The sequence below is a fragment of the Rhododendron vialii genome, chromosome 10a, assembly GCF_030253575.1.
Source record: "Rhododendron vialii isolate Sample 1 chromosome 10a, ASM3025357v1".
NCBI classification, from domain to species: Eukaryota; Viridiplantae; Streptophyta; class Magnoliopsida; order Ericales; family Ericaceae; genus Rhododendron; species Rhododendron vialii.
This window is the reverse complement of record NC_080566.1, coordinates 1,910,410-1,922,929: the sequence shown is the minus strand read 5'-3', so window position 1 is coordinate 1,922,929 and position 12,520 is coordinate 1,910,410. Positions and strand designations below refer to the sequence as shown.

At 37.6% G+C, this 12,520-nt stretch overlaps 2 protein-coding genes across 7 annotated transcripts; both read right to left on the bottom strand.

Moving 5' to 3' along the window:
* Positions 1–8: 8 nt before the first annotated feature.
* LOC131304815 (pentatricopeptide repeat-containing protein At2g13600-like) lies at positions 9–3,694 on the bottom strand. 2 transcript variants are annotated; one of them, XM_058332215.1, is made up of 2 exons: positions 1,060–3,694; positions 9–633 (listed from the first exon to the last, which is right to left on the bottom strand). In XM_058332215.1, exon 1 carries the CDS (start codon positions 3,614–3,616, stop codon positions 1,418–1,420), a length of 2,199 nt encoding a protein of 732 aa, XP_058188198.1. In that variant the 5' UTR covers positions 3,617–3,694; the 3' UTR covers positions 9–633; positions 1,060–1,417. The 2 variants fall into 2 exon arrangements, with proteins under 2 accessions (XP_058188198.1, XP_058188200.1); XM_058332217.1 differs by having other exon boundaries at positions 9–374; positions 1,060–3,688.
* Positions 3,695–6,742: 3,048 nt separating this feature from the next.
* Positions 6,743–12,520, bottom strand: LOC131304813 (uncharacterized). 5 transcript variants are annotated; one of them, XM_058332210.1, is made up of 6 exons: positions 12,147–12,520; positions 11,929–12,069; positions 9,380–9,469; positions 9,011–9,240; positions 8,231–8,278; positions 6,743–7,115 (listed from the first exon to the last, which is right to left on the bottom strand). In XM_058332210.1, exons 1-6 carry the CDS (start codon positions 12,250–12,252, stop codon positions 6,927–6,929), a joined length of 804 nt encoding a protein of 267 aa, XP_058188193.1. In that variant the 5' UTR covers positions 12,253–12,520; the 3' UTR covers positions 6,743–6,926. The 5 variants fall into 5 exon arrangements, with proteins under 5 accessions (XP_058188193.1, XP_058188195.1, XP_058188194.1 ...); XM_058332212.1 differs by having other exon boundaries at positions 9,011–9,207; XM_058332211.1 differs by having other exon boundaries at positions 11,929–12,063; positions 12,147–12,468.

The following is a 12,520-nucleotide window of genomic DNA, read 5'->3' as shown; positions in this document are numbered from 1 at the left end:
ATGTAGCATTGAGAGACAAAATTGAATAACCTTTTATTAATACAGTTCCAAATGATCAGTTTATAGCACACTGTTCAACATTAGGAGTACAACATATGAGTACAATAGTTCTATCAAATGCCTAACAATACTTCTATTAAATGCCTGCTAAGGTACGACGTCAAAACAAATTAGGCTGCTGGGCAATTGGAAAGCTTGTCAGACTTGTCCAAAATTTTGTTGGTCGTCTTGTAGATACTATCGGCTTCAGCCTTGTACTTGTCCATGTGGCCAGTAGTCCCTGCCACAGCCATCATGCACATGTGCCCGTTTTTCTTGATCTTGCAACCACATTCAACATCGACCCCAGTCTTACCAAAAATTCCATCAAATATCTGTTTGACACATTTGTCATCACCTATGGCGTCCAAGCAATTCTTTGTATACAGGTAGAAGTAGTCATTAGGCGGTGGAGGCAATGCTTGTTTATACCAAGGATGCTTGGGATCGGAACTGAGCGACTTATACCATTCATCAACTTCTTTAGAGTTGTGTGATGCAACAAGCATTGTGCCATAGGCGAGGATGAAAACCACCATGGTTGCAAAAACTTCAGGCATCTGAATTCTCAAACCCTGCTTGATGGCCATGGTTCTGTTTTCCACAAAGTGTTGGTGCCCAAAATTAGTACTTAATTGAGTTTGTGTGACTACACACCACAAGATGCTAGGTTTATATAGCTGTTAACATTTATTATGGTTAAATGACAATGTCAAGTTTACCGCCTTAATTATGACTAATTTTCTTTAATTTGGGATGGCTGCTTGTTGTCTGGAAGAATAAATAACCTTAGGGCAGTCCTTATTTGATAGTAAATGAACTCAGATGGGGTATGCGCTATAATTTCTTAGACTTTTGGAGAGACAAAATCTGTTTTGTATTAAACTGACTATAGGGTCTAAGTTATCGACATTTCAGGGGAGAATGCGTTTATACCAATATGTGCATGAATGCTTGTGTAAGAAGGGGAAGATATAATGGAATAACTGAAAAAATTAATACTGAGAATCTCATACATACCTAATATGACATGATCCAGGCACCTTGTGTAGCTGTCTTTATGCCAAAACAGTGTGTCACCAATCTCACCAGATTCAATGTTGAACATGTTGATCGGCTCCACTTCATTGAGGAAAAACAGTCTTTTCATGAAATTCAGCTCTATTTGTCTAACATTTAGCTACAAAACCTTTCAATAATCCTGCTTTGTTCTACTGATTTTGATGCTATATCGTCCTCACCACTTAGAACCATTTCTCCGTAATTTTCGGAAGAATAATGAAGCGTACTTCGAGGCTTTGATTGTTGGACGATGTGAATGAGCATTCCAAACATTCTGAATATACTCAAAAGAATGAATGTTGAAAATTATGTACGTCTAAGGAGCCAACATTTCAGACTTTACGAGTTCTAAAATCCCATATACCTCTTCTGACTGATTATGATTTCCATCTTGAGAATAAAAATGATGGATTTGATTCCTCACCTCAACCCAACTACAACCACTGCTTTTCTTCAGTCCCTTCTCTTTCATCAACTTTCTAGTATTCAAAACATCAACCCATCTACCAGCTGAAGCATAAATATTTGACAACAAAACATAACCGCCAGATTTCTCCTCTGAGTCCTCTCCCATTTCCCATAGCTTCATAGCTGCCCTTTTTGCCATTCTCTCGTCCTTATATGTATAACAACCCCCTAACAAAGCTGCCCACGAGTTACAGTCAGGTTTCCATGGCATGGTTTCAATACATTTTTCTGCCTCAGAAAGGCGTCCAGATCGGGATAACATATCAACCAAACAGGTGTAGTGTCTAGTGTTTGGCTTTACACCATAGACCTTCTCCATGGAATTGAAGTACCAAAGTCCTTTATCGACTAACCCACAGTGGGAACATGCAAATAGAACCGCTGAAACAATTAGCTCATTGGGTACAAGAGATGAATTGGTCTTCTCCATTTCCTCAAACAAAATCAGAGATTCCTCAGCAAATCCATTTTCTGCAAGCCCTTGAATCATAGCAGTCCAAGAAATCTCATTCTTTTCAGGCATTTTACTGAATACCTTCTTTGAGCTCATAATATCCCCTGATTTTGCATACATGTCAGTCAGTGCAGTTCCTACAAAAACATCATTTTGAAGTCCAAGCTTAAAACTTTTTCCGTGTAGATTCTTTCCCTTCTCTAAGGAGGCCATGGTAGCACAAGCACATAAAATGCTTGAGAAGGTAGATTTGTTTGGCGTTTCCCCAAACAAAAGCATCTGATTGAAGACTTCAAAAACCTTATCCCATTGTTCATTTTCTAAGTAACCAGCAATCATAGTGTTCCAGGAGACTTTATTTTTATTGGGTATCAGGTGAAACACCTCCTTAGCTTTTTCTACTTGACCATTCTTACTGTAACCACTGACCATTGAGTTCCAACACACAACATTCTTTTCTGAAATCAAGTTGAACACTAAGCGTGCATCTTCGGTTTCCCCACATGTACTATACAAGTCAATAAGTGAGCTACTAATGAAGACATCTTTCTCCAGCCCTATTTTCGAAACATGTCCATGGATATTCATTCCTGCTTGTAAAGCCTTAAGGTTAGCTAATGCACTTATAATGCTAGCAAAGCACGATCTGTTGGGATCATCCCCATCTTGAACCATCCGGCGGAAAAGTTCCACTGCCTCTTCGGCATTGCCACTCTGGCTGTATCTTGCAATCATAGCACTCCAAGAAACTTCATTTCTTTCAGGCATGTCCTCAAATATCCGACGTGCTTCTTTCAAGTTCCCCATCTCAACATACATATCCAAGATTGCAGTCCAAGAAACAACATCCTTTGTCTCCATTCGATCGAAAATTCTCTGAGCGAAATCAATTTCACTCAACCTCAAACTCAATGTAATCAAAGAATTACAAACAGAGATATTATGCTCGAACCCGAATTTAACAATCAACCCCAAAACGCTCATTCCCAACCCGAAATCACGCAAATCTGCAGAAGCCCGGACAACTGAAGTGAAAGTGACATCATTTGGCATAGCATCAGATACAAGCATTCTCCGAAATAACTTAATTGCATCCAAATTCAACCCATTTTGCACAAACCCGTTAATAGCCGCAGTCCACGAAACCACATTCTGAAATGGGTTTCTCTCGAAGTACCACATCGATTCTTTCACTCTTCCTCCTCTAAAAAACCCGGAAATCATCGCTGTCCACGAGACCTCGTTTCTATCAGGCATTTCATCAAACACCCTACGAGCTTCATCCAAATTTCCCTTGTCAACACTAGCCGCAATCAAACAATTATGCGCAACAAGATCAAACCCATTAAACTCCTTCAGAACCTGATCAGCTTCGGTTGATTTTCTGCAATTCAGGTAGAGAATAAGCAGTTTAACGGCTATATACCTCTCTGATGAAATACCCATTTTGATCGAATGCCCATGAAGAGCACTGCCGTGAGTGATCAAGCGTTGATTGGAGAAAATTTTCAGCAGAGAAACACTTGTTTGTATGTAAGAGTTGAAGCTTTTTGTTGGGTTTATAGCAAAGAGGCTTGCGAAGGCACTTTTCATTCTGTATGAGGCAGTTAAGTTAGTTGGAGTCTTTTTCCTCGGTGAAAGCCTTCCGAGTTCTTATTAAGCAAGAAATTGATTTTAGCACACCATCTTTATCATTAGTACTTTATGTTTTTGTGTTTTTCTTATTTAAAATTACAATAATAACCTCAAAAGTGAATGAACACTAACAAGATAAAAAATAATTTGGTAATTTCATATAAGATAAAGACAAAGAGTGAAGTGCCAATAGCTAAATGTGGAGTGCCAAAATCACTTTCTTATTAAGTATTATGTCCCAAATTGGTTATTTGCAAGCACTTTATTTGTGCAAAAAATCAGGTTGATCAAACATTTTGAGAGAGAACTTTCCAACCAATAAATGAGCTCTTTTTTTTTTTTTTTAATTTATAGAGTTCACAGTTAAAATTAGGTCCAGTTGTTACAAGGACTCAACTTTAGGAAGTGTTTCCGCTAAATTAAATGGACTAACATACATGTCTTTAAGAATTTCTAGGCATGCTAAATGGACTAAAATGGAGTACCATTTATTGGAAACAATTTTTATTTTTTTTGACGGCTTTAGTGGAAACAACTTGACTATTGTCATTAACTTGTTTTCCAATGTATAAAATAGTGAAAATGCACTCTAAGTATCAACCAATAAGCAGGCGTAGAGCTAGGAATCTATGATTTATGGGTAGTATGTTCGAATACCTAGAGTAAAAGTATATCATCGAGTATGGAAATCTAATGGGAAAAATAGAATTTCCAATAGAATTCTTGAGGTACTTTTTGATATATTTGGGGTCAAAGGTGTCAAAATCTAACAAAAAAAGATAGCTATTCTGGGTGATTTTTTATTGCGGAAATGATACTCACACAACCGTTGTGTATGTTGTGTAACAAATTCTAACCGTTCACAAAGATAGCTATTCAGATGTGTTTAGACGTTCTAGATTTTACAAGAACTCTTCCAATGAAAAGTTTAACTCTTCCAAGAAAAAGTTTGAACGAATCTTGACCATTTATTACAATAATAGACAAATGGAGATTGGTTGTGTTTGATGTTTTACACAACCGTTGTGCATGTAGCATCTTTGTACTCCAATAATTCTTGACATACTTTACACAAAAGAGGAAGTTGATAAATCTATACACATGTACAGAAAAAAGATTTGTTTTTGTTCATAAAAAATTGTTGCGATAATAATTCAACGGACTGAATTATTACGGTCGAAATATTTCGAGTATATCTCACTTCACTCCTTCACTTCGTTCAGTCGTTCGCTGGCTTGCTATTTCTTTCTTTTTTGTTTTTTCTGTCTTTATAACGTAATGTAATAATAAAACGAGAACAACGTTTTATTATTTACCAAGACGCGGGCCGAGGGGCGCACGGGCGCGTACGTGCGGAGGCGGGTGCGTGTAAGAGCGTATGTGCGTGTACGCACACCATGATTCGTGATGAAGGCCCCTTAAAATCATCAAATGATGAATCATCCAAGTTCATGTCCAAACTCAAGGTTTTTCTACATAGAAATCGCCAAAGAATCGGTTTTTGTCGGATTTCAAATCTCAATTTCATAAGTTCTGAATCAACATCCTCGTTTTATTATCAGTAAGGTCCCCCATAAGTTTCGAGGCTATTTAGGTTGGGTTTACAGCACTCGTGAAGGCACTTGCCATGATCGATGTATGAGGTCGCTAAGCAAAGCAAGTTGGAGAAGAATGTTGTACGATGTAGTAGCAGCTAACTGGATCAAGAATTTAGAGGCAAAATTGGGCAATTTTTATTAAGACAGCTCAAAATAAATCAGTATGTTGAACACAATTGAACATTATGTGTTCAACAAGTTCCGCCAAATACCGATAATATACGAATCAAAAAAAAAATTAAAACAAACTATTTTTTGGGGCACTTAGACAACTTATCGGAGTTATCCAAAATCCTGTTGGCCCTCTTGTAGATACTATCGGCTTCGGCCTCATACTTCTTCATGTGGCCAGTAGTCCCTGCTACAGCCATCATGCACATACGTCCCATCTTCTTAATCTTGCAACCACATTTAACGTCGACCTTAGCCTTATCGAAAATTCCGTCGAATATCTGTTTGACACATTTCTTGTCGTCTATGTCATCCAGGCAGTACTTCGCGTACAAGTAGAACCTGCCGTGAGGCTGTGGAGGCAACGGCTGTTTAAACCAAGGGTGCTTGGGGTCGGAACTGAGCGACTTGTACCATGCATCGACTTCTGCTTTTTCGTCGGTGTGTTTTGACTTGTGCGATGCAGCAAGCATTGTGCCATAGGCGAGAATGAAAACCGCCATGGTTACGAGAACTTCAGGCATCTGAATTGCCAAACCTTGCTTGATGGCCATGGTTGTGTTCTAAACAAAGGGGTGGTGCTAAAGAATACTTGTTTTAAGTTTGAGTGGCTTCTACACCAGAAGATGCTAGGTTTAAATAGCCAAGAAAAGTTGGTAACAAGAAGTTACGTGATTAATGTTTCTCTTAATTACTAATGATTTTACGTTGATTTTGGGTCTTAACTTATAAAACAAAGTAACTTCAAGAAAGAGAAAGGTGTCTTTTTCATTATCATTATTAGTATTAACATTTTAATTAGTACTATTGATATTATTTTGGGTTCGTATTATTTGCACTGCACGGAACGGAACAGTCCAGATCTGGATCACACTACATTGTTATAATCAATAGTTCGGATATTCTTATAAACTCTTACTAGCCCGAGCAAATCTGAACCATACTGCTAGTGTAGTTGGTTGTCTCATTTCCCTCCTCCGTGGAGGCTTAGGTTCAAGCCTTACGAGGGGCGGGCTTTGGGGACCAAGGTCATGGATAGGCTCTGGACCCTCCTATGCTAACTCTAACACCCCGCTAATCCCCGCTAATGTATACAATATTGGCAAAAAAAATATCTAAATCATTAATTGCAGCAATGGACGATCTAGATTTGAGTTTGACTGGCTTCTACACCAATTCCTTTTTTTTGTTGAAAAACTCAGTAAAGTACCAAAAAACAAATGTAGTGTCCGAAAAACACCCTTCCATGGACTTAGTTAAATAATCTAGCTGATAGAATTATAAAAGAATCAACCCATATTAACAAGGGTATTGGTGATATCAACAGGGATATTGATCATATTAGAGATGAAATTGGATAACAAAACTGAGCACACTGCATTTCCGGCTGTCGAATACAATTTCCACAGGAAAATAAATCCCAAAAAGATGAGATATACATTAGCAATCTCTCATTATTAGTTCGGTAGATTAAACATCTCACGAGATTACATATCCTCTCAGTTTCTCAAATAATTCTGCAAAAACTTGTTCCTAGGGATCAAAAGTGCTTCCTGAATTGTTGACCATGGCAAAACCCACCAACTACCCAGGATTCCAATCAAAGTGAACTCTTGATTGTTTAACTCGACTCGAGCCAGGCAGAAGAATTTGTAGTCATCCACTTCAACTTTCTTGGCATATAATAACTGCAGAACAGAACAGGTTACAAAAAGTGGACAAGGTAAGTTAAGAGACAGTTCATTATAGCACTCTACGTGAATAAACCGAAGACAACGATGAATAAGCATTTCAACGCAAGAAAATGAGTTGGCTGAATTTCACAAAAATTTGCATTGAGATGGATGTCTGTACAGTTGTTCCCAAAATCTTTGATGAAGATTTTGGTGAAAAATGTAGAGGTCCCATGGAAAACCGAAGCGTGTACCAAATGTAATCCTTCGGCCATTCTTCCACTTGAAGTCACCTTAATTCTCCTTTAAAATCTTCACGTCAAGTTTGAAGGGAGAAGGAGAAAAGGATTGAAGGTACTCATTAACGAAGACTGGTAGTAATGGGGATGAGAATGAGCATAGAGAGGGGGATGGAAATGGGAAAGAAGTTTCTAAGAACAGAGAAAACTTCTATTTTCCGCCGTATCCAATTTTCTGCAAGAGTTCGAAGTCTCATTTTTCTAGTGAAGTGCAGGAAGAGGTGTCAAAGGATTCAAACAAAGTATGTGTAAAAGGTGTCTCATTTTTTCTAGTGAAGTGCAGGAAGAGGTGTTGAAGGATCCAAACAAAGTATGTGTAAAAGGTGATCATATCAGTATTAGTACAACAAAAGAGGGGGAAAAAAAACTTAAAAGATAAGCTGCATCAAAGAGGGGTGCACGAGCTAAGACGGGTGTCCTACAACGAATAATTGGTCCTCCTCCACCTAAAAGGAAAGAGCATTCAATTCCTCATGAAGATAAGCCACGTTAGTTTTGAGATAGGACATTCTCAAATTGCTGAGTTTTGCCTTCCTGTATTTGGATGCTTATGCTGCGTGGCAAAGAGCTTTTTAGTTCTTCAGATTGGGATTTACCTTTGTTTCCTTTCTTGTCTACTCAATAGGTGCTTATCCTGTTGTGTTTTGTTCTAGCTTAGCTGGAGTCTTTGATCATTCTCTTACTATCCACTTTTGGGTTAATAATAATTTACTTTACAAGAAAAAAAGGTGCAAGAAAATGGCAATAACTAGAAGTCAGAATCTGAACGAAATCTTCAACAAGATACATAATTTGTGTAATTAAACAAACAGAGCGTGCAAGATTGTTCACCTTAAATTTGTACAGCAAAGGCTGTTGGTGAATAAACTTTTGCCGTAACTGTATTCCAGGAAAAACCATAGCGCAATCAATCACAATGCACATATGGCAAGTCAATAATTATGTTAGCAGTATGACCACGTGCATTTTTCCATATTGTAACACACAGATGATCTCAAAAAATTGGTCTGTTGACAGCTCTCTGAATGTTGTTATTCTAGCCGACTAACTTCCAGTTACTCACAAAATCCAACTTCTTTGTAGAATTCATAGGCAAAATCATCGTAAAGTGACATGTATGCAAAACTAAACCCATGATGAAGTGCACAATAACAAGTCTTACTACCCTCCACCTATAAACTATAAACCAAGAGGTCAACAGCTAAGAGATTAAAAGTTTATGGTTCCATATGCTAAGAATGTATAAACAAAATAATTTAGAAAGATTGAGAAATAGAAGGAGATATTGTGTATGTAGCATATTCACTGGGCTTTTGCTTCACACTGGCGTTTAGCCAATTTGTCAGTAAACACAATCAAAATCGCCTCCCAAGCCCCATTTCGTTTATTATAGACCAACCCCTTGACCTACAGAGATCCCGTTCATAGACCTCTATTTCTCCAGCTCATTTGTATTAACCCAGTGGTTTTACGATACATGTGTTATTACAGTACCCTTAAGGCTTAAGTAACAAAAGTAGACATCAAATAAGTGATAGTGGCTTATGCTTAACAAATATGGACTTTGGCTCTGTTAAGTAATAAGTTCCACATGTGCAACTAATGTATTACCTGTTCAATAAAGAGATAGACTGAGAAGGGGCGTGGCTTTGTACCAAGAAGAATGAGAATGATTTTAGCCACAAGGATGACGGGATGACCCCAATTCACCAACACAGTTATGAAGAGAAAAGCAGGTGGCAACAGTTTTCTAGCCAATATCAAGACATCCTCAGGATCTTCTTCTGCATCTGTAGGACTCCGAAACCCTACACGATGTTCGTCTCCCAAAATGTCAAAACCTGCAAAAATAAAAGATCATAATTTTTTACTTTTGAAAGAGGCAAGCATCAACATTCAACAATAGCACCAAAAAGTAACAACTGATTAGCAGTCATTGATCATTTGGGATCCACAGTGTCAGAAACCACTTTTCCTCACCATCCATTGCGTACACTATACGCGGCCGAAAGCAGATCGCTCCGAACGCAGCTGATAAACCGAATAAGCTCCGCATACCAAACTTCATTCCTGATAAAATGCCAACAATGAAATTTTGCTTTATTATTGTAGGTAGAAAGATTATTTCAAAAAGTGAAAGCAAAATGAGACAGTGCAACAACTAAGAGAAGGCCCTGCATCCCCAACATGATTTCAACCATGGTTCAGGGAACTAATTAGCAATAGAGAAAAAAACTAACAATATATAAGCAGTGGGAAGTAGTTATGAGGGTAACCGTACGGTGTCAAGCCATGAAACGAAATTGGAGATACAAAGATTGCAAAGAGATAACAGATGACCAAGATAAACAGAAAGCAACCATATATGCATGACCCTACGGAGCTTTAACCCCAAAGGTTTGCGGCTTATGAGTGAGCACCCTAAGCCTTTCCAAATTAGTAGCTTCTTCAAGAAGTTCAAACGTTAGGTGAAGAAGTGAATGAAAAATTCTAGAAGGATAAGATGCATTCAATTGAACAAGCAAGCAAAGAGCTACAAACTAATTGATTAGGCGCTCCATGAGGAAGCATTAAGTTGGATTTAGCTAAATGAATGTATAATGTTGTACTCGGTGTAAAAGCTAAAGAATTGCTCCCATTTTGAAAGAGCAAATCACAGGAAGAGAAACTTATTTTTCAAAGAATCAACAACTTGAGAGAGGCTTCTAGGGGGAAATCTTAAAAGGGGTGCCAACAAGTCATTTCATGCTAAATGAATACACTATCGCATCATATAAGTGGCTAAAAAAGTTTCACATATGCATTGCACTAATGGTTTCGAGAACTATTCCTTATCGCTCATCAATTTTTCAAGAACTATTCATTAAAAAAAACAAGTTTTGGCAATCAAATAGAAATGTGAATTACCATGAAGTATATTAAAGACATAACACTCTAAAATGTGGAGACGAAAATAACGATAAATAACCTGGCATAGAGTGCCTTTTGTTATAAGTAAATCAGTAACAAGTCTACGGCCTTACCGATGCGTAGTACACTAGTACTCCACCTTTTGAGTAAAGTTCATGTTTTATGATAAAGCTAAATGAGGCCAACATCTCTATGCTATAAAATGTAGGAGCAAGTAGGAGACATGATCATAATCCGCACTCTAAAATAAGAAAGTCTGAGCAACCTAATGTGCAAAACAAACAATAAAACCTAGTGTGTATGCAGTTCATTTTTTATTTTATTTTTTGATATCTCAGGTGTCCGAACTAGCTTACGCGCACCTCAGCTAATCCTAGGTCCCAACACCACCGCTCACTTGCAGGGGAGCCCAATTAAAGCCGGAACAAAGCTCCGTATGGACTGGCTTCAAAGGAGTTGATAATCCTGTGTATGCAAATCATGCCATTGGCAGAATATCAGAACCAATGTTTTCAAATCGGGATACGTATCTTGTATCGTTTTTTCAATTGTATACATCGTATCAGATACGTATCGTGTATCTTAAGATACGTGAGTTCGTGTATCTTAAGATACGTGAGTTTCTACTGTTTAGTTGGACAAGATTTTTGAAAGAGCAGAATACTAAAGACGACAAGAGTGGGGAATGAGACTATTTGTATTACACTGGAACTCAAACTTTGGCCTGGTAGAAAATAGCTAGACCCATCCCTATTTATACTACTCCATAGATATTTTCATACAATATAAACTTTGAGGTAATTCTAGAATTACACGTGTAACTAATTCTTACAAAAAAAAAAACTCTAGATATTTTGCAAGGATATTCTAAATCTTCTAGAGATAGATATTTTAGTGTTCCTAAAAACTAGATATTTATATTTTCTTCAATAACATCTTCCATCTTTGGATTTTGTCAATTGGAATTATTTGGACTTAACTTTCTTGTGCCAAAATACTAAATTTAGTTTATGCTTCAACAACGTTAATCATAATTAATATTAAAATACAATTAAAAAGTTGATACACCTAATAACAACGTTAATCATAATAAATATATAAATAAAAAGTTGATACACCTAATAACACCAATAAACTATGTTTACTTTTAAGAAAAAAGTTTTTAAGAAGCAAAATTTTAAGTCTTTCAACTAGAGCCTACTTATATTAAGACTTCATGTTCCCTTTGCTAGAGAAAGAAAAGTCAGGCAACAAAACACAATCGAAGTACGGTTCTTTCTTCTACACGAATCCTAAGTTGAGGTTGAATTTTATCAAATAGTTTGGAAGATGCCATAATTAGATCAAATGACTTAGATTAATGCATTTGGGGTTCCACTTTCAGAAATAAGGTCCGACACTCCGACACTTTTTCGCAATAAATAATCTACGTATCGAATTGGGATACGCGTATAAATCGTAGTATATGCAGTCGTATCATAGGATTTCTATAAAAAAAAATGATTCAGGGTGGGATACGTATCGTTCTCCGAATGAGACAATACAAACAAAATCGTAGGATACGTATCCTGTATCGTAAATTTTTAACAACTATGATTAGAACTATGCTTAAAACTAACCTGACTTACAGAAATTGTTGGTATAACAACTTTGTACACACAATTTCCAGTGAGATCTTTTCACATGATTTTTCCCTGAAGGTTCAATCCCCTTCGCAACCCATCTCCTCCTCAGAGGCTCAAATTTCTCACCAACTGCCACTGAGAACACCAAATAACAGCATTCACTTCAATAAGCATAATTAAATACAGAGAGAGGTAGAGCGAGATGAACATACACGGGATTCTGGAGCGAGAAAGGGATGAAAGAGAGGTTAGTGTTGTAGAGAGAGAAACCCTGGTGGGTTGAAGAAGAAGCAACAACCTCCACGCCGTAATCGCCATTTTGCTTCGATTTGAATCACGATGATCCCGTATATAGTCTGAAGCTGACACCCCTATAAATAGCTACCAAGAAATCATTTGATCTGATGGTCGATGCGATTGGCGGCGTTGGGAAACAAAGAAATCGAAAAAATCAAGGGACTGTTTTCTTTCTTTCTTTCCCCCAGTTTCATTGCGGCCGTTCCAGGGGAGGAGGAGAAGGGAAACGAAACGACGCCGCCTCCCCATGGAGATCGATTGGATACGTACTGTATTAACAACCCAAGCC

Bases quoted from the DNA above. Each gene is read 5' to 3' on its own strand.
- LOC131304813 (XM_058332210.1), bottom strand. From the start codon at position 12,252: ATGGCGATTACGGCGTGGAGGTTGTTGCTTCTTCTTCAACCCACCAGG. The intron at 12,070-12,146 runs GTATGTTCATCT...TGGTGTTCTCAG, and splicing joins TTCTCGCTCCAGAATCCCGT to TGGCAGTTGGTGAGAAATTT. The intron at 9,470-11,928 runs GTTAGTTTTAAG...GCATTTTATCAG, and splicing joins CAACAATTTCTGTAAGTCAG to GAATGAAGTTTGGTATGCGG.
- LOC131304815 (XM_058332215.1), bottom strand. From the start codon at position 3,616: ATGAAAAGTGCCTTCGCAAGCCTCTTTGCTATAAACCCAACAAAAAGC.